Below are 22,255 nucleotides of genomic sequence, written 5' to 3' on the forward strand. Positions count from 1 at the left end.
TTAAATACAAGCATTTATATACCATTATCTAAAGGTAATGCATGAATCATTGATTAACAAAAAATACATCACCGCTTTCAACATGTACTTGCTTTCAGTGAATGGCAACACCCCTTTTTCTCAGGAACTGTTGATCACAGTCCTTCTATTTTACAGGGTCAAACACATGGAGGCCAGGACTATGGTGGCCATCAGATGTTTGCGGTGAACAGGGGCCCCAGTTGCCAGTCCAGCTCTCACCTGCCTCCTTCCATCTGCTATCCCTCCATCTCAGCCGAGGACGTCCACCCTGGTCACTCCTCTGCCTCCCTCATCAAGGCCATCCGTGAAGAACTTCTGCGCCTCTCCCAGAAACAGGCGGTCGCCCCCACCTACCACAGCTGATAGGGGCTGCACCAATGTTGGTTTATTGAATACTTCCTATGGAAGCCAAAGACGGAGAGATAGAAAGAGCAGTTGGAGTAGTGAGAAATGAGAGAATCACATAACAAGACTTTATTATTGTATTCGGATGGGTCAGCAACACAGACCAGAAAGGTAACCATAGCTGATTGGGGCGCGGGGGTCAGACTGTAGGCTGGGGGAGAGAAGCACAGGTATAGGTAGGTCTTCAGGTGCAGGACTCACAGGACGTTAATGCTGTTGGTGATAATGGACTGGGTAGGGAGTCATTAGAAAGAGTTGGAGGTGAAGATGTGCAACGTAGTTAGGGGTGGGGTGAAGGATCCAGCAGGTTCAGGTTGTACAGGGAGGAACCAAGCAGATTCTTCTGGTGCAGGAGGAACATGTTTGTGGTTGTGACTTGCATGTTTCATCCTTAAACAGGACATTGTTGAGTCATCAGAAGATAGGAGGAGGAAAGGAATTTCTCAAACGGGTTACTGCGGGAGGATGATGAGATTTCAGGGGGTTTATATTACGTGTTGCCAGTCACTACAGAGCACCCACTTCCAGTGATTTCTGTCTGAAACCCACGAGGTACAGTCTCAGCTGACTGCCTGTGGGTGGCACATGTGGGGAACATTTCTTGCCTATGGAGGCAAGTGGTATACAGTGAAAACTTGCATCCTGTAGGTGGCCTTAAGAACACATTATGGGGTTCGGTCTTTATGCGACCCCCTACTGCAAGTTATGGGTTGAAGCATCTACTTACAGGTGGTAAGTATCTGAAAATGAACGGTTGCAGTACGTACTTACAGTATATACTGTACATAGAAGTAACTGAAATTTTGGGGTGCAATACCTACTTACAACCTGTATGTGACCCAACAAGAAAATCAGAGGTTCAGTAACTTCTTGCTGTCTGTTGGTAAACTGAGCAACAAGTCGGGGTGTAGTAACTACTACACTGCTTGTAGTGCAAATCATGGGGTATCATATCTACTTACTGCCTGTACATGACCCAAAGAGAGTAGAGACTATAGGTGGGTTACAGGGCGTCATTGGATGTAATGCCTACTTACTACCTCTAGGTGACCCAAAGTGCAAATAAGGGGAACTAGGTACTCTATATAGGTGAGTTATTGAGCACCTTATGAGGTGTAGTACCAACTGTATCTGACCCAAAGTTTATATTATGGGATAAAGCACCTATTTACCTGTAGGTGACCCTAAAGAGCAATTCTGAGTAGCAGTAATTATTAACTATCTGTAGGACATGGGGTCCATATTTTTTTTACTATGTCCCATGTCTTTGGTCCAAGCCTGTCAGGTTTGTGCTTGATCCTTAAAACCACTATATGGGTAAGCCAGTCTTATGCAGTACAGGAACCCACTGGTCCCCGATTTATCCCCCGACGTTGCTGACCCATCGGGCAGTGAAGGAGTTAACTTAAGGTGCTAATTCAACGCAGCAATATAAAACCGCCTCAGAGCGCAGAGATCCGACGACTGTTCCCTATCGATATCCGTGATCTGCGTGATCGCAGAGAGGAGGATGCAATCAGCAAATCAACACTGAACTGGAAATTTTGAGGGATTTCGCAGAAAATCCACAAAAGAACATTTTGCAAAACTGAACAAAAAGAATTGATATTGCCTTTTTTTTTTCAATTACCAAACATCGGACTTATAATAATCTATCTTTGCACCGTTTCATGTTGTCCCTCTTTAAAGTGAAAACTCTTTGCGGTCTGGTGTGCAGGTCTGTCGGGCCGTGAAGGGGTTAAACTCTGAACTGTTTTGTGTACGGGACCCTGGAGTATTTGTGTGGTGTCACCAGCCCTACAGGTCTGTATTCCCATAAACACCGCTGTATATAAACATTTGTGCATTTTTTTTTCTTCAGTTTTTTGATTGGGGGAGGGGCTGGCAGGACCAGTCCAGTGGAAGAAATTTGCTGTGACCTCATTTTGTTTTTTAATTTTCTAATGTTAGTTTTTTTTTTTTACTATGTGCACGTAGTGTTGGGGGGGGGTTCAGTAGTGGGGGTTCTTGGCTGGTATTTGGTGGTTGTGTCACTGGTGCATGTTATCAACAAATAAAGTTATACAAAAAAAAAAATGTAATCAATTCCTTGTCTCTTTAGAGATTATTTCACAAGATGGCAGCAAACTTTGATTTTATTGTGAAAAAGTATACATAATGAGAAGGTGGCTCGACGTCCCAATGGTATAAGGAAGTGATAACATAACTGTGTTAAAGCAGTCCAGTTCCAAGAGCAAGTCGGACAACTCATGGGATCGACCTGTAATAAAGAATAGATGATCACTTACCTGACAGATCCGAAGCCGCCGCGCCTTTTCTCCCAGCAGAGATCTGTTTTTCCAGCTGCAGCAATGATGTCACACGACCACTGCAGCCAATCACTGACCTATTTGATACACCACTGAGGCCAGTGATTGGCTGCAGCAGTCAAGTGTTGTCGAGGTGACATCACCGCTGCAGCCAGGAAATCATTCGGGCTAGGAAAACATGAGCTGGGTCGCGGGATCTGTCAGGTAAGTAATCATCAATTTCTTTATGCACACACAGCAGATTTTGTTGCCAAAATTTTCTGCCACTGAAAATGTGTTCCATAACTTGCAGAAATCCATGTCCCTCCTTTCTTCACAGCCCCATTCAGATGAATGGCACTGATTGTCAATGGCACTGATGTGTGAAGCCACCCTTACAGGTCAATCCCCTCAGTTTTCAGGTTTCCTTTTGAAACCGCATAAACTCCTTTAATTTATGGCATAAAATGAAATCAATATTCACAGTATCTTTTTTTTTTTCAGTCACCACTGGGGGAGGGGCGCAGTTTTGCTTCTCTTGGATACCAGTTACGGATTGTGGATATTGGCCCTGATTTATCATGCCTTCACTCCAGAATTCTGCATTCAAAAAGTCGCGACTTCTTGCACTCACTTTTTTAGACCACTCACTCTAGTTTTTATAAGTTTGCTATGTAAAAAGTCACACACAAAAAAGTCGCACTCTTACTTCAGGAGGAGGGTAGAATAGGAAATCTGGAGGTGCTTTTCTAGACAAAAGTGTAAGGCTTCGTTCACATCACCGTTCTGGCTTTCCGTTCTCCTGCTCTGTCTCCGTCTATAATCTATGGGGTCCTAAGGGCTCCGTTTGACTCAGTTTGGCGTCAGTTATGTGCCTTTTCCGTCCTTTCCGTTCTCCTGCTCCTAAACGGAGAAGGAGAATGGAAAGGCTGAACGGTGATGTGAACGTAGCCTTAGGTTTAAGGATAAGACATATGACATTTGATAAATGTGGCACAAAGTCAAACACAGACTCAAGCAAAAGTGACTTCAAATATTCCCCTCATGATAAATATCCCCCATTGTGTTTTCAACATTGCTGGTAGCCATTTTGTGATTGTAACCAATGTTTTCCTTTCCGCCATTACTAACGATTGACATATTTTGGCCCATTTTAGGACAAGGTCTAGGTACAACCATATTTTCCCTACTGTTCCCCATGCTTGTTTCCAGAGAGTTTTCCAGTCTTATTTCTAGAGAAATGATTGGCTATGTTCACATGAATTTCTGCTCCCAAAATGGCTTCCTTTCATGTGGGTATTGTTTCCCTGGTTAAAATTGGGACATGCATTGACTTTCATGTATGAAAACTGGCCTTGTTGCTCATGGCAACCAATCAAGGCTCAGCTTTTATTTTTCCATTGCGATTTAGAAAATGGATTATGATTGGTTCAGCTGCTCTACTAGCTGCGGTCTAGAGTAGAGTGGGAGCTAAAATGAACCAATCAGATCACAGCTTTCATTTTTTAAACCAGAGCTGGGAAGGTGAAGGATGGAATCTGATTGTTTGCTATAGGCAAAAAGGTCACATCTTCTGTCAGATATTTCCTTATACATGAGGCCAGTTTATTATATACAGTATGTATGTATTTAAAATAATGTAAGTTACATTTTTAGGTTTCACATATTCACTTATTTATATATTTTTCAATGTAGACCAGTTAGTATCTGATCTTGGAAGAGACCAATCAGCGGCCATTTTTTTGTGTAGGTTCTGTAGCAAAATCCATGACCAGATGGAACCAGGTAAACGCCACAAGTAAGAGGCAGACCTATGACCATTAGTCAGCTTTGTTGATTTCCTCGGGACGCCATATGTAGCTATACGCGCTGCGATGCTGTCGTTGGTAGATTTCATGCTTTTCAAATGTTCTCTCCATGTGGGGATTGTATGTTTCCTCATCTTACGCCTGGACGTATTTTGGCTCATCTGGTCTGAGCCTCATGACTTGGCAAATGCAGATGAGGATGAGCGTGAAAACCCACAAACTCCACCCCACGGCAGCCGCAATCCAGCCGTAACTGTCCATCCCGGGCATGCAGCAGCGGCTCGCAGTGTCGCAGAAATCATTATTCGCTGTTCGGGGAGAGGAAACCAAATTAAATATAAAATTGTTTGTCAAATTTTGGGAACCTATAATAAATCAGGGCAGAATATTTAACTGACAGAGTTAAGTTATTATAAGATGTTTGGAAAAGATAGAATCTCATAACCCTTAGGGCTCATGCACACGAACGTATTATTTGTCCATGTCCATTCTATTTTTTTTTTGCGGCCTGTATGCGGAACAATTCATTTCAATGGGGCCGCAAAAAAACGGAAATTACTCTGTGTGCTTTCCGTATCGGTATGTCCGCAAGTTTGTTCCGCAAAAAAATAGAACATGTCCTATTGTCCGTTTTGTGGACAAGGACAGGCATTGTTACAATGGATCCGGAAAAAAAACGGATGTAGCACAGACATCACACGGCTCTCACCCTTTTTTTTTTCCGGATCCGTGTTTTGCAGACCCCAAAATCCATTCAGTTGTGTGCATGAGTCCTTAGACTAGCGTGTTCTGTGTGGAAATCACGCTCCATATGTAATAACGCTCCCGTTATGGACAATGCTCGTAGCCTGTTTTGCGGTCCACAAAACAAGAATAGGACATGTTCTATGTTTTTGCGGGGCCACGGAACGGACAAACTGATGCAGACAGCATACGGTGTGCTGTCTGCATCTTATGCAACCCCACTGAAGTGAATAGGTCCGCATCTGACCCGGATCGGATACAGACAAAAAATAAGTTTGTGTGCATGAGCCCTTTATAGTGACAATCCGGAAGGCCAAGGAAGCACTGCGGAGCGTTTCCGTGATATTTCGATCCATGCCTCCGCACCGAAAAAAAATAAAACATTCAAGTTGAATGGGTCTGCATCCACCAGCTCAGGCCACACAGACGGTACCCGTGCATTCGGGACCGCCATTTGTGGTCCCCAAGGCACAGCATGGACGGCACACATTCATGTGCATGAGCCTTAATTCTGTATAAGTAAGGTCATGCAGAGACACACAGCATTAGGCCTCATGCACACGACCGTATTTTGTTTCCGTGTCCGATCCGTTTTTTTTGCGGATAGGATGCGGACCCATTCATTTCAATGGGTCCGCAAAAAACGCGGACAGCACACTGTGTGCTGTCCGCATCAGTATGTCTGTTCCGTTGCTCTGCAAAAAAAATAGTGCATGTCCTATTTTTTTCTAGTTTGAGGACAAGGATAGGCATTATTACAATGGATTCGCAAAAAAAACGGATCCGCAAAAAAAAACGGATGCCATACGGAACGTCATCCGTTTTTTTTTTGCGGATCCGCAATTTGCGGACCGCAAAACACATACGGTCGTGTGCATGTAGCCTTATAATGTCATGCCCTCCTGCTAAACAAGAAATCACGTTCACACATGGAGCGCGATTTCCGCACAGGACATACTCTTCTGAAATTAGCCTTGGGCTACCTACACCTGCAAATTTGTATGTAGAAAATCTGCATGAAATCCACCCCAAAACCGCACATAAATCCACACTATGCTGGGTTTGGTGCATTTTTTGTGTGGTTTTTACGTTTTTTCTTGCAGTTTTTCGTGTGGATTTTCTCTTTATGTTAACAACCCCACTGAAGTCTATGCAGAGTCGCACAAACAAGTGACAACGTGCGGATTTTAAAATCTGCATGGCAGGTCAATTTCCACAGTAAAAAAAATAGGCAAAGTGTACATGATATTTCTCATTCACTTTGCTGGCGCTGTATTATGCTGAAGTATTTCCGCGTGAAAATCCAAACGGATCAGATTCCAATGCAAATCTATGGCGATTTTGCAGCATAATACACGTTAGATGCGGATTTTGTGGAAGATGAATTGTAAATTTCACCGCTATTCACTTAGGCCTCTTTCACACGACCGTTTTTTTTTCCGTTTGCGGGCCGTATTTTCCGGACCGTTCATTTCAATGGTTCCACAAAAAAAAACGGAATGTACTCCGTATGCATTCCGTTTCCGTATTTCCGTTCCGTTGAAAGATAGAACATGTCCTATTATTGCCCGCAAATCGCATTCCGTGGCTCCATTAAAGTCAATGGGTCTGCAAAAAAAACAGAACACATACAGAATGTACTCCGTATGTCTTCCGTATCCGTTCTGTTTTTGCGGAACCATCCATTGAAAATTTTATGCCCAGCCCAATTTTTCCTATGTAATCACTCTATATGCCATACGAAAAAAGGAAACACAACGGAAACAAAAAACGGAACAACTGATCCATTAAAAGCGGACCGCAAAATACTGAAAAAGCCATATGGTCGTGTGAAAGAGGTCTTAACTGATGCAAGTTGCACACGTTTTCCACACATATTTCTTCCACTACATGTGAATAGCAAGTCTCCACCTTATAACACCAGGTTGTTTCGGTCTGATGTTTAGTAGGGTTATCCTAGTAAATATAATGATCGGCGGGGTCCGAGTCCCGGCAGCGCTGCAGCGGTTCCAGGGAGCTGCCATGCTCACCGGAGCTTTGGTGAGTGCAGCAGACTTCTGGCAGCTCTCCAAGCACAGCGCCGTGCATAGTATAGTGGCTGTGCTTGGTATTGCAGCTCATCCCCATTCACTTCAATGAGTCTGAGCTGCACCATGTATGGTGATGTCACATGGCGTAGGAAGAGGCCGCAGCGCTCACGGAGTACCAGCCTCTTCTAACAACTGATCGGCGGGGGTCCAACACTCTGATATTGATGACCTATCCAGATGATAGATCATCAATAATAATTACCGGATAACCCCTTTAATATTAAATATTTTTATAGGGATCAGAGCTTCAAATCCCAGGCAGTGTCACGTGATAAAATTCTGCCTGCGGCCACCAATGGTTTGAGGTTTACCGCATAACAGCTAACTATATACGGTTTCCTCCCCTCAGAGTGGCTGCAGACAGAATGTGAGCACGTAACGCAGTTTATGCAGGAGATTTGGAGATCTGTAGCAGGAAAATTGGAGCATAAAGCTATTCTAAGACATCATTCAGCACAGAAAAAAAAGGCTAACCAGGTTAAGGCCTCATGCACATGACTGTATTTTTCATCTACATGCTATTCATGGCTTTGTGTCTGTTTTTTACAGATCCGTTTTTCCGTTCCACAAATTACAGAACGTGTCCTATTCTCCGTATTCCAGACGAGAATAGCCCTTTCTATTGATGGGAGTGGAAAAAAAATAAAAAATGCACACAGAAGGTATCCATATATTGTGTATCCGTTGTTTGTGAACCAAAATACAGACACTGCGGTGTGAATGAGGACTAAGTAGAAAATACGGATATATGCAACGAAAGCAAAATTGACATTTCAGTCCCTCAATGGAACCATTTTTCAAGAAGTGACGACGTCCCCTGAAGGGACTGAAATGTCACTTTTGCTTGAAGTCCTTGAGTGCTGTTTGAGTACATATTGTGAGGATAAGGCCTTGTTCACTCGTTTTCTGTGGACGGCACATGTACCCATTGATTTAATTGGATATGTTAACATATCAGTATTTTATTTTTTTACTGACCGTGGGTCAGTGAAAAAGAAAATCACCATGCCATGCACTACTTTGGTCCATGATGTGGATCAAACTCGTCCATTGAAGTCTATGGGTTCGTGAAAAATAACGGATACAACTTTGGCATCCATGTTTGGTCACTGACCATTGGTAGGAGATGCTCTGGAAATTAATTTTGAGTGTCTCTGGAATAGGGATAACATGACAAGAAATTGACAGATCAATTTCATCGGAGAAAATGTACAAGGTTGCTGATTTTCTATCTGCAAATCTGGATGGCATATCCTCAGCACACTGATTGTGTGGAGACATGCCAGCTATGTAAGGATGCCACTACACATGGCAAAATTTCTGCGACTGGACACACTCGTAGATTTCTCAGCTGACTCAACTCCTTGTGCAGCATTGAAAGTGACTATAGATAAGAGCTGCACATGGGTTATTCGGATATTATATCTGAAATCAGATCTATAATTTTTCTCTTCCTTTCCCAATTAGGAATGAATATGTTTTGCGGGAGATGAGGCTGAGTCTCGAATATTCATAAGACTTCACATGACTGCACATGGAGCCGCTCACCTGGACATTGCAGCAAACTTTCTGTTGTGATGTTGGACTCTGAAACAAATCAAGAGAGAAACAATGGTTATCCACAGATAGATGAAGAGGGAGACACTAGTACTGGATACCAGGGGCATAACTATAGGAGGTGCACAGAGTGTGGTGACTACCAGTGGTTATCTACAGGTAGATGAAGAGGGAGACACCAGGGGCATAACTATAGGGGTGCACAGAGTGTGGTGACTACCAGTGGTTATCTACAGATAGAGGAAGAGGGAGACACCAGGGGCATAACTATAGGGGGTGCACAGAGTGTGGTGACTACCAGTGGTTATCCACAGGTAGATGAAGAGGGAGACACTAGTACTGGATACCAGGGGCATAACTATAGGGGTGCACAGAGTGTGGTGACTACCAGTGGTTATCTACAGGTAGATGAAGAGGGAGACACTAGTACTGGATACCAGGGGCATAACTATAGGAGGTGCACAGAGTGTGGTGACTACCAGTGGTTATCTACAGGTAGATGAAGAGGGAGACACTAGTACTGGATTCCAGGAGTGTAACTATAGGAGGTGCACAGAGTGTGGTGACTACCAGTGGTTATCCACAGGTAGATGAAGAGGGAGACACTAGTACTGGATACCAGGGGCATAACTATAGGAGGTGCACAGAGTGTGGTGACTACCAGTGGTTATCTACAGGTAGATGAAGAGGAAGACACCAGTACTGGATACCAGGGGCATAACTATAGGAGGTGCACAGAGTGTGGTGACTACCAGTGGTTATCTACAGGTAGATGAAGAGGGAGACACTAGTACTGGATTCGAGGGGCATAACTATAGGAGGTGCACAGAGTGTGGTGACTACCAGTGATTATCCACAGGTAGATGAAGAGGGAGACACTAGTATTGGATGCCAGGGGCATAACTATAGGGGGTGCAGAGAGTGCGATGGCTACCAGTGGTTATCTAGAGGCAGATGAAGAGAGAGACACTAGTACTGGATACCAGGGGTGTAACTATAGGGGTGCAGAGAGTGCGGTGACTACCAATGGTTATCTACAGATAGATGAAGAGGGAGACACCAGTACTGGTAACTTGGAACCAAACCCGAGTTCGGGAAAAGGTTTTTAACAGTAGAATTTTTTTTTAAAGTTATTACAGTAATAACTTCGGCTCATCTGAGCCAATACATTCTAATACTTTAGGGAGCGCTCGATCCGTACAGTATTCAAACAAAGTTTTATGCAAATCGACTTCGGATGTTTCATCCGAAGTTCATTCGCTCATCCCTAATACTGACATTCTGTACATAGTCACATAGGGGGTCATTTATTATATTAAAATATGCCCATATTAGGCATATTTCAGGCGCAGATCGCAACTTCTAAAATTGTGGGTGTGGCATGGGAGGGGAAGGGAGGGGCCGGCAAGGAAGCTGTTTTACATTTAGAACTGGCACTGGATGCACCGAAGGTAGTCCAGATTAGAGTGGAATAATACTTCAGAATTGATTTCTGATGAAACATCCAAAGTCGATTCGCATAAAACTTCGCTTGAATACTGTACAGAGTGAGCGCTCCGTACAGTATTAGAAGGTATTGACTCAGATAAGCCGAAGTTATCGAGGGGACAATATTTCGGTCTAGAGGGATACATTATATCAGATTTGAATCGGATTACAGTGGAATAATATATCAGAATGAAGGGGTACATTATATCAGATTACAATGATATTTTAGAATACAGGGGGGTGTTATATAAGATTACAGTGTTATATTAGAATTCGGGGGTGCATTATATCAGATAACAGTGATATGTTAGAATAGGGGTGCATTGTATCACATTACAGTGTTATATTAGAATATGGGGTACATTATATCAGATTACAGTGTTATTAGAATATGAGGTGCGTTATATCAGATTACAGTGATATGTTAGAATAGGGGTGCATTGTATCACATTACAGTGTTATATTAGAATATGGGGTACATTATATCAGATTACAGTGTTATATTAGAATATGGGGTGCGTTATATCAGATTACAGTGTTATGTTAGAATATGAGGGTGCATTATATCACAGGGTTATACTAGAATACGGGGGTGCATTATATGAGATTTTACAGTGTTATGTTAGAATATGGGGTGCATTGTATCAGATTACAATGTTTTATTAAAGAGAGGGGGTATTATTTCTATTTAGAGGGGTACATAATATCAGATTACACTGATGGATCACATCAGATTTCTCATGGGTGTATTTTTTCAGATTAGAGGGATACATTACGTCGGATTACAGTGATAGATTTCATTATTTCTGGTTACAGAAGTGCAATAGATCAGATTTCAGTGATACATATATGAGGTTACAGCCAGGGGTACATTAGGGGGTATATGATATCAGTACAGACATACATTACATCAGATTGCAGTAAAGCCTTCATACTGGACACATTTCACCACTGATACATAGGGCTGATGCACTTACTAGTTGTACACATATTAAGGCTCATGCACATTGGCAGGTAGGTTCGAAGGGACTCTGTATGTACAGATACCCTCTATATAAAAGCATAGGCAGATGGAGGTACAGTAGAGGTCACAAAGATCACTAAATACCAATTATCAATCATCTCACCTGCCCAGGACCCCTGGATGTAGCAGAGCTGGAGGAGGAGGAGGACGGTGCTCTTCATATTGAGACTCAGCAGAGATCCCCTGCACTGTCTGTATAGAGTGACTGTTTAGTTACAAGCTGCTGGACGGGGGAGGGGCTACCTGTGCTGCTAGTCATAGCTCCGCCCCCACCTTCACCTGCTGTGTTTGACATTTTCAATGATTTCTTGAGGCTGCACGTATCAGGATTTTTAATTAAACGAAAATTATAAACCAACATGTTTTAAAGGGAACCTGTCACCGGGATTTTGTGTATAGAGCTGAGGACATGGGTTGCTAGATGGCCGCTAGCACATCCGCAATACCCAGTCCCCATAGCTCTGTGTGCTTTTATTGTGTAAAAAATCCGATTTGATACATATGCAAATTAACCTGAGATGTGTCCTGTCCCTGACTCATCTCACATACAGGACTCATCTCAGGTTAATTTGCATATGTATCAAATCGTTTTTTTTACACAATAGAGATGAATGGAGCATGCTGGGAATTATAGTTTCACAACAGCTGGAGTGCCGAAGGTTGCTGACCCCTGGTCTATGGGAATGAAGAAAGGGAGTACACACATGCTAATTTTTCAGTAGGGGGTGTGTTTTTTTGGTGTCCAGTTGAAGGATGAAACTGAGCATGTGCAGCCATCTTAGTGAGCAGGACAAAGAAATAAGAAACAGAACAAACAGCAGGTGGCGCTGTACAGATACATTTTATTCAATAACTCAGTAGCTATACTAAACTTTTAATTACATGCAATTACAAAAGGATTCAGATCCAGGTGCTGGTTTGAAAACTGCAGAATATTTTTCTTAGAACAACCACTTTAGAGGTATGGCCACACGGGTTGCTGAGACGTGGTCACCTTGTGACAAGAATCACATGGTCATGCAAACCATGGCAGCAATCAGTTAACTTGATAGAAACTGATTGTTCAGGCCGTGTCCATATTTGCATGGATCTGAAAAAATATGGATGTGTGCATAGCTCCATAGAAATGAATGGGTCAGTGTGGAATCCATTTTTTTAGAGGATGTTTTTTTTCCTTTATTTTTCTGACGGATTAGAACAACAGAAAAATAACAGTGATGTGAACTCGCCCTAAAACTATACGCCATGATTAAGAGCGAACACATGCAAATCGCGTAAGTACATTGGGACCTTTTTATAATGCACTAATTTGTTGTTTTTTAAAGATTTGGAATAAAATATATATATTTTTGTATAATTTTCATTGTTTTTGTATTCATAATGCTGTGGCCGAGTGCTGACCCTACTGCTGCCTCTTTCCCTATTTCCTTGGAGCTGAACTTGCAGTACACAGTCCAGTGTTTCATGTATAGGTTTAGTAACTCTGCCCTTTGTGTTTCAATACCTCACTATTTTTAATATCTCTGCTTGCTGGCAAACAGTGGAAGCATCAGTGTTTACATACAGAGACTGAATATCTGTCCTCACCTAATAGTTCTTAGTGCTGAAGGTTTGTTACAATTACATTCGGTCTAGACAATCATCTGTGACTACTGACTGATACATTTTACGTGCACTGACACAATGAAACAAAGAGGATGGTCTAGACTAGATACAATTTTTGCAAAACCCTCAGGTTTTTTGCACCTGAATGCAAAGAAGGGTGTTTCCCTTCACTGACAGCAAGCAGAAATCATGAAAATGGTGAAACACAAAGGAGAATTTATAAAGCCCTGCACTTCAGAATTCTGTTTTCAAAAAGTATACTGGGAGCACTGGTTACACAAGGATAATGTGTAGCTCTTTGTGTGCTGTGGTGTGTAATGCTGAACCAATCAGTATAGTTCGTGTGAAAGGGGCCTTAGTCCTCTTCACCCCGCCATGGAGCTGGCTGGAGGGGCCCAGGGCCACTAGTCACCGGTTAAGTGTTTCCTAAACATGACGCTTGTGAAGGTGACCGGGTGCTGCTGTAAATAACCCTGAGCACGGGATCAGTCAGGATCTCACGGGTTCATTTCATCTATTTCATTTAATGTTTGTGTGTGTCGTTAAAAGATAACGACAGTATCCCCCCTTAACTTTGACCTTCACAGCAGCCCGTCCCTTTAACAGTGAGTCTCACAGCACCCCCCTCCCTTGACAGTGACCTCCTCAGGGGCCCGCCCCCTTAACAGTGACCTCCACAGTACCCCGCTGCCTTAACACTGACCTCACAGTACCCTGCTGCCTAAACAGTGACCTCCACAGCAGTTACCCCTTTAATAGTGGCCCCTGCCCCCTTAACAGTGACCTCCACAGTGTCTGCCACTTTAACAGTGACCTCCACAGCGGCCTGCCCCCTTAACAGTGACCTCCACAGTGTCCGCCTCTTTAACAGTGACCTCCACAGCGCCCTGCCCCTTTAATACTAGGGCTACATGACGACATGTGTCGCGTAACATTTTGTCTCAACAATTTTTATAATGATAGTCTATGATGTTGCACTGCGACATGTTGCGACTGCAAAAAATCCATCCAAGATGGATTTTTCTACGACTGTCGCAGTCGCAGCATGTCACATGTCGCAGTGCAACACCATAGACTATCGTTATAAAAATTGTTGCGTGACATCGGACACGTGTAGCTGTGCAAGTTATTGTCACGCGACACATGTCGTCGTGTAGCCCTAGCCTAAAGCTGACCTACAGCAGTGAAGAAAAATGGCTGGGTTGTTATGGAAATCTGGAGTAAAACTGTGTGTATGTGGAGACTAAGGGCCTGCGAGCTTCTATTGGCTGGTAAGGGACATGTGACCGTGTGTATGGCAGTTGGGATATGAAGAGAAAGACTTGCAGGCTTGTATTGGCTAATGCAGGTCATTTTTTGGGAATATCTCAGGAACGGTACGTGAGCTGTGACCCCCACAAGATTTCTTTCCAGGTAGCAAGGAATGTGTATACCAAGTTTCGCGGAGCATACATACATACGGCCTTCTTTATATATATATAGATTATTATGGAGGAGGGTAATAGATGAGGCTACACTAACTATATCTAAGGGCTCTTTCACACTTGCGTTCTTTTCTTCCGGCATAGAGTTCCGTCGTCGGGGCTCTATGCCGGAAGAATCCTGATCAGTTTTATCCTAATGCATTCTGAATGGAGAGAAATCCGTTCAGGATGCATCAGGATGTCTTCAGTTCCGGACCGGAACATTTTTTGGCCGGAGAAAATACCGCAGCATGCTGCGCTTTTTGCTTCGGCCAAAAATCCTGAACACTTGCCGCAAGGCCGGATCCGGAATTAATGCCCATTGAAAGGCATTAATCCAGATCCGGCCTTAAGCTAAACGTCGTTTCGGCGCATTACCGGATCCGATGTTTAGCTTTTTCTGAATGGTTACCATGGCTGCAAGGACGCTAAAGTCCTGGCAGCCATGGTAAAGTGTAGTGGGGAGCGGGGGAGCAGTATACTTACCGTCCGTGCGGCTCCCCGGGCGCTCCAGAGTGACGTCAGGGCGCCCCACGCTCATGGATGACGTGTCGCATGGATCACGTCATCCATGCGCATGGGGCGCTCTGACGTCATTCTGGAGCGCCCCGGGAGCCGCACGGACTGTAAGTATACTGCTCCCCCGCTCCCCACTACTACTATGGCAACCAGGACTTTAATAGCGTCCTGGCTGCCATAGTAACACTGAACGCATTTTGAAGACGGATCTGTCTTCAAATGCTTTCAGTTCACTTGCGTTTTTCCGGATCCGGCGGGCACCTCCGGCAAATGGAGTGCACGACGGATCCGGACAACGCAAGTGTGAAAGAGCCCTTACACTGTAATAAAATCCTGGAAGTTGTAGTCCTTCTAGAGGGGCAAAGGTCATACCTGACTGCAGAACCTAATTTCAACAAATAGTTAAAGGAGCCTCCAGGCACCCAAGGGTTAAAGTCCTTTCCTTTTTTTTTTTAAGGACCGTATGTATTTTGCGGTCCACAAAACACGGGTCCGCAAAAAAAACCCAGATGACATCCTTGTGTTGGCCGCGTTGCATCTGTTGTTTTGCGGATCCATTGTAACAAATCCTGTCTGCAAAACGGACAAGAATAGAACATGTTCAATTTTTTTGCAGAACGGACATGCGGGCATGTCCCATCGAAGTGAATGGTTCTGTATACGGACCTGTAAAAAAAAACAGAAGGGAAAAAAAAATACGTTTGTGTGCATGAACCCTAATTATAATTTTTTTTGTCTTCAATCCTGATCATAGGTTCCCAAGGGGTTAATGATGATGTGGCGTGATTGACAGCTGGCGGCGGCTACTCTCTGTGCTGCATACCTGTTGTGTTATTACCTATAACTTTACCTGTGCTGCCACAACACACAAAGCCGGTCAGATGCTGCTCTGTGCAGATCCCAGGAGGAGGTGATTTGGAGGGGGGACAACATCAACACGCACAGCTCCAAAAAACCTGAGCATAGAACAAGTGACAGGAGAGAGGAGAGGAAGTCACGCTGTCGGCAGGTGAGTCCAGACCCGAGCTGAATGGTACTTCCACTGTTTCTTATGATTTGCAGTCATTAACAATCTGACAATGTTCTGCTCAGACATCAGCTTCTTCAGTTACATGGAAATGATCACTCAAGATTGTTTGAAGCATAGATTATATTATACCGTTATTTGCCTGCACTCCATTAGTGGCTTAGCATTACAGACTACAATCCCCAGCGGAATGTGTCCACAGATCATCACTGTGCACCATTTACTATATAGGAGGCAGAAAAATGTTAGCGGTAAAGCCATGAGATGACTGATGACCATTTCTTCTGGCACCGATACTTTGGTCTACATGGTCACAGGATGGTCATTTCTGTTCAGTTGTAACATGGAGCTATATCCCAAACATATCTCAAAATCAGCGTCACAGATCTGGTGGGGGGGGGGGATACACCGAGTGGCAGCATTGATTTTAATTGTTTTGTGGAAATAAAGCCTTATGATTGTATAATGAAAAGTTCTGCATTACAGATGAGCAAATTGATTTTATAGAATTGAAATTTGACCTCAAAATCTGAATTTCTTTCAGAAAAATTCAGACAAATCAGAGAGAGAGATTTTTCAGTTTATGGAGAGTGCCTACTAGGCATGAGGAGTCTTATAGGTCAGGCAGGGGTTATGCAAATTAGCTTTCCTTCCAAAAGAAAAAAACAGCAAAGCCTCTGATGCCATCAAATGTAAGTGAGCTATTCAGTAAGTCAACGCTCAAACTTTTAAACAAGTCTTGAAGCATCACTTGGATAATATCTAAGCCAGCATCATATCTGCAGGCAGCTGTTTTGGGGTGATTGCGCCTCATCAGTACACAGCAAAGTTTGCTGAGATCCGTGGTACTATTTCTCCTTATGGAGTGCGCCTACTAGGCATGATGACTCTTAGGCCCCTTTTACACGGGCGTTGCGGGAAAATGTGCGGGTGCGTTGCGGGAACACCCGCGATTTTTCCGCACGAGTGCAAAACATTGTAATGCGTTTTGCACTCGCGTGAGAAAAATCGCGCATGTTTGGTACCCAAACCCGAACTTCTTCACAGAAGTTCAGGCTTGGGATCGGTGTTCTGTAGATTGTATTATTTCCCCTTATAACATGGTTATAAGGGAAAATAATAGCATTCTGAATACAGAATGCAAAGTAAAATAGCGCTGGAGGGGTTAAAAAAATTAATAAAATAATTTAACTCACCTTAGTCCACTTGATAGCGCAGCCCGGGATCTCCTTCTGTATTCTTTTTTCAGGACCTGGGTAAAGGACCTGTGGTGACGTCACTCCGGTCATCACATGATCCATCACATGATCTTTTACCATGGTGATGAATCATGTAATGGACCATGTGACGACCGGAGTGACGTCACCACAGGTCCTTTACCCAGGTCCTGAAGAAAGAATACAGAAGGAGATGCCGGGCTGCGCTATCAAGTGGACTAAGGTGAGTTAAAATATATGTATATTTTTTTTAACCCCTCCAGCGCTATTTTACTTTGCATTCTGTATTCAGAATGCTATTATTTTCCCTTATAACCATGCTATAAGGGAAAATAATAATGATCGGGTCTCCATCCCGATCGTCTCCTAGCAACCGTGCGTGAAAATCGCACCGCATCCACACTTGCTTGCGGATGCTTGCGATTTTCACGCAACCCCATTCACTTCTATGGGGCCTGCGTTGCGTGAAAAACGCAGAATATAGAGCATGCTGCGATTTTCACGCAACGCACAAGTGATGCGTGAAAATCACCGCTCATGTGAACAGCCCCACAGAAATGAATGGGTCGGTATTCAGTGCGGGTGCAATGCGTTCACCTCACGCATCGCATCCGCGCGGAATACTCGCCTGTGTGAAAGGGGCCTTATAGGCCAGGCAAATGCCTCTGGGTTTCTGAGAAAAAAAGATATGCAAATTAGCTTTGCTTCCAAAACGAACAGAAAGCTAAGGTAGCCTTCACACATGGCAGAAAAATATACCAGAAAATATGCAGGTAAGGATTTTTACAAAGGTGCGGATTTAATTGTTGATTTTTAGGTGCAGATTAGGATGCAGATTTCTTTGTGAATTTTGATGCATTTCTATGTCTACTAAATTCCCAGTTGAAATGGAGACATTCAGCTTCAGAAAATCCACAACAAACCATCATCTCTTACGCAGACAGATTGCCCCTCAATGTAGAGCAGAAAGAACTGGTGTAGTCACCTAGCTAAACCAGTTCTCTCCACCCTGCACCGATGAAGGACAATCACTCTGAAACAGCTGTCTGCAGATGAGATGCTGACTTAGCTGTTGTCCAAGTTAGGATCCATTCACATGTCCCGGTGTGTTTTGCGGATCCGCAAAACACGGACATCGGCGATGTGCGTTCCGCATTTTGCGGACCGCACATAGCCGGCAGTTAATAGAAAATGCCTAATCTTTCATGGTCTTGTAAATCAGATCTTAGCTTGAGACCCAGACTAGTACCTTTTATCTGCACTGATACACTGTAACAACTATCAGGGCAGAAGAGAAATTTGTGCGACTGATGTGGATATATCATTTGAACAAATCCCCAGCTGTATCGGGAGGACTAAGTCACAGCAAGGTTTTAGATATAAACATGAATGTTTTGTTTATTGACAGCAACCAGAGATCCTGACATGGTGGAAAAATATAAACACAAAGGGGGACATTTATCATCCTCTATACGCCAGAAAACTGGCATCAAACACTGCTTGGCTGCACTAATTTTTTTGAATTATTTCCAAAAGTGGGGCTGCAGGGATGGCTGTAGCCAGCCTGGCACACTTATTCTAATCTACTCCAGGAAACTGGCATAGGTTATAGCTGGTGTAGATCTCTGTTGTAGCACATGGACCTGCACAAATGTGCACAATTATTAAGTGGGGGATAATTTTATACCAACGTTTATTACACTGGTCCTAACCCCTTGAGGACCTCCGCCGTACATGTACATGTCCGGTCTCTAAACATGGAACCCACTCGCACGTGCAGCAGGCGCCATAGCCGCCGGGTTTCTGCTATTTTAAATACCAGACACCCGCAGCACATGTATGCGATCAGCCATAAGGCTGATCGCATACATTTTCCCTTTTAGATGCCGTGGTCAAATGTGACCACGGCATCGGAGCACTCCGGAGGAGGAAGCCGTGCGCTTCCACTCCGGTAACAGCGTTTCCCGGCAGAGATCGGGGAACCTCTTACAGTATTCTAATAGACCGAAGCCTCAAGCAGGCTTCAGAGTCTATTAGCTGAATATACCAATACAGGCCTCTAGGTGGCAGCACTGTATTGTTAGATTGAAAATTAAGTGTTTAATGATGGCAATCTAATGATTGCCAGTTATAGTCGCCCAGGGTGACTTAAAACAGAAAGAAAAAGATAAAAAAAGTTTTTACAAATATATAAAAAAAAAAAAGTTCAAATCACCCCCCTTCCCTTAAAATAAAAATACTTAGCCAGTAAAAAAATAAACATCATGGGCATCGCCTCATGCGAAAATGCCCATACAATTAAAATATAACAATATTAATGGCATACGGCAAATGGCGTAACGGGAAAAAATATAGCCAATTTGCCATTTTTTGTCACTTCAACTCCCTAATAATTTTTTTTATAAAAAGTGATCAAAAAGTTGCACACACTTCTAATTGGTATTACTGGACTCATATTTAAAGTTATGTCCTCCTCCCACTCATCGCACAGGTTACCATATCTGACATTATAGGATTCGGGGAAGGTTCTGATCTATTACCTGCATCACTTATAAATACTGTGGATGGTATGTGATTATTCTCGCTTGCTGCCCGGCATATATATACAGTGTATCTATGTTTATCTGACATAAACCCCAAAGTCATGCTCTCCATAGGATATTTTTCTTTTGATGTTTTTTCTGTTACTTTATTTAATTGACTGTGCATCAATGTATCTCATTCTCTACCATCAGCCGAGGCGTGAGGCTTCTCATTTTGGCACTGTCTTTGGTTATGTTCTCTATAATCTGTTCAATCCTTCAATAAAACCATTTTTGAAACTAAAAAGTCACACACACTTCTAATTGGTATCACTGAAAAGTACAGATCGCCCCGCAAAAAATGAGCTTTCACACAGCCCTGTACACATAACTACAAAAAAGTTATAGGGGTCAGATAACATTTTTTTCCCCTCAAAGGTTTAAATATATATTTTTTTATATTAAAACGCAAGAAAAATTTTACAAGTGTGGTATCGTTGGAACCGTACTGACCTGGAGAATAAAGATAACAGGTAAATTTTACCGCATATTGTACGGTGTAAAAAAATAAATAAATAAAAACCTTTGTCAGAATTGCGTTTTTTACAAATTCTACCCCATTTGGAATTTTTTTCCGCTTCCCACAACATAATATGCAACCGTAAATGGCACCATTAGAAAGTACAACTTGTACCGCAAAAAACAAGCCCTTATAAGGCTAGGTGAACGGAAAAATCAAAAAGTTACGACTATGGGAAGACGGGGAGTGAAAAATGAAAACGCAAAAATAGAAAATCTCAGAGTCCTCTAAGAGTTAATAAATGTACCCCAAAATGACAAAATTACAGAAATCTCTGACCAGAGCTGAACCAGAGCCTCATCTGTGTACCTGCTCACAGATCACACTAATGTACCAGAATGTAAGTAAGGTCCCTTTCACACGAGCGAGTTTTCCGCGCGGGTGCAATACGTGACGTGAACGCATTGCACCCGCACTGAATCCTGACCCATTCATTTTAATGGGTCTGTGTACCTGAGCGTTGTTTTTCCCGCATCAGTTCTGCGTTGCGTGACAATCGCAGCATGTTCTATATTCTGCGTTTTTCACGCAGCCCTGGCCCCATAGAAGTGAATGGGACTGCGTGAAAAACGCATTGCATCCGCAAGCAAGTGCGGGTGCGATGCGTTTTTCACTGATGGTTGCTAAGAGATGTTTGTAAACCTTCAGTTTCTTATGACGCGCGTGAAAAACTCATCAAAACGCATTGCACCCGCGCAGAAAAAACTGAACAACTGAACGCAATCGCAGACAAAACTGACTGAACTTGCTTGCAAAATGGTGTGAGTTTCACTGAACGCATCCAGACCTAATCTGTCACGCTCGTGTGAAAGGGGCCTAAAGGGTGGAGTCCCCCTTTAAATATTGGAAAGATAACTGGTCAGCTGCCTGATACAGGAAAATAATCATCCTTTCTTAATTGTCACAGGATGGGGTCCCTTTTCCGGAGTGAGGAGATGTGCCTGACGCAGATGATCCTGCAGGTAGAAGCTGGATACTCCTGCATCGCGGCGCTGGGAGAGCTTGGCCTGGTGCAGTTCAGAGATGTAAGTAACAGGTGGAGTGTGGACTGATGTAATAATCTTCAGAATATACTATGTATCTGTCAGGGGTTAGAGGGGACAGAGCAATGTTCTGCATATCTCTAGAGAGGTTAGTGGTGTAATAATCTGCAGAATATATCACTATGTATCTCTCGGGAGGTATAGGGGACTGTGCAATGTTCTTCAGATATTTAGAGGGGTTAGTGGTGTAATAATTAGTGATGAGCGGTATAGGCAATATTCTTTTTTTTCGCATAATATTCACAATAAATTCATGAATTCTAGAATTCGCAATCTCCAGTCATTATTTTCGCAATTGCGCAAATGAGCACTAATGATGTGCAAAAAAATGCGCAAACATGCAACTTCCCATTTTATCAGGTCTGAGTACATATTACTGAATGGTGCACTAAGTATTGTTGTGACATCACAGCACTGTGTCTAAGGCTACTTTCACACTAGCGTTAGGAGCGGATCCGTCTGATGTTTCATCAGACGGATCCGCTCCTATAATGCAGACGTTCGCATCCGTTCAGAACGGATCCGTCTGCATTAAAACTTAGAAAATTTTCTAAGTATGAAAGTAGCCTGAGCGGATCCGTTCAGACTTTACATTGTAAGTCAATGGGGAACGGATCCGCTTGAAGATTGAGCCATATGGTGTCATCTTCAAGCGGATCCGTCCCCATTGACTTACATTGTAAGTCTGGACGGATCCGCTCGCCTCCGCACGGCCAGGCGGACACCCGAACGCTGCAAGCAGCGTTCAGGTGTCCGCTCTCTGAGCGGAGCGGAGGCTGAGCGCTAGCAGGCGGATGCATTCTCAATGGATCCGCCTCCATAGAGCAGCCTTCTCAATGCATCAGGGCCGGGCG

General features: G+C 43.4%; 3 protein-coding genes across 4 annotated transcripts in view; 2 read left to right on the forward strand and 1 right to left on the reverse strand.

Annotated features, from left to right (window-relative positions):
- KIAA1549 (KIAA1549 ortholog) overlaps positions 1–2,378 on the forward strand; it is a 107,310-nt gene extending 104,932 nt beyond the window's left edge. For both annotated transcript variants that reach the window (XM_040437335.1, XM_040437342.1), the window contains exon 20: positions 157–2,378. In XM_040437335.1, the coding sequence (XP_040293269.1) occupies positions 157–384 (228 nt within the window). In that variant the 3' untranslated portion in view covers positions 385–2,378. The remainder of the gene's footprint in view (positions 1–156) is intronic.
- A 1,300-nt stretch (positions 2,379–3,678) lies between these two features.
- Positions 3,679–11,646, reverse strand: TMEM213 (transmembrane protein 213). Its single transcript, XM_040437366.1, has 3 exons — positions 11,529–11,646; positions 8,905–8,943; positions 3,679–4,830 (listed from the first exon to the last, which is right to left on the reverse strand). The coding sequence occupies exons 1-3, from the start codon at positions 11,584–11,586 to the stop codon at positions 4,658–4,660; spliced, it is 270 nt and encodes an 89-aa protein (XP_040293300.1). The 5' UTR covers positions 11,587–11,646; the 3' UTR covers positions 3,679–4,657.
- A 4,263-nt stretch (positions 11,647–15,909) lies between these two features.
- ATP6V0A4 (ATPase H+ transporting V0 subunit a4) overlaps positions 15,910–22,255 on the forward strand; it is a 29,237-nt gene continuing 22,891 nt past the window's right edge. The window contains exons 1-2 of the mRNA XM_040437354.1: positions 15,910–16,021; positions 21,266–21,383. Coding sequence (XP_040293288.1) covers positions 21,267–21,383 — 117 coding nt within the window. The 5' untranslated portion in view covers positions 15,910–16,021; position 21,266. The remainder of the gene's footprint in view (positions 16,022–21,265; positions 21,384–22,255) is intronic.

This window comes from Bufo bufo, chromosome 1 (assembly GCF_905171765.1).
Source record: "Bufo bufo chromosome 1, aBufBuf1.1, whole genome shotgun sequence".
Classification (NCBI taxonomy): domain Eukaryota; kingdom Metazoa; phylum Chordata; class Amphibia; order Anura; family Bufonidae; genus Bufo; species Bufo bufo.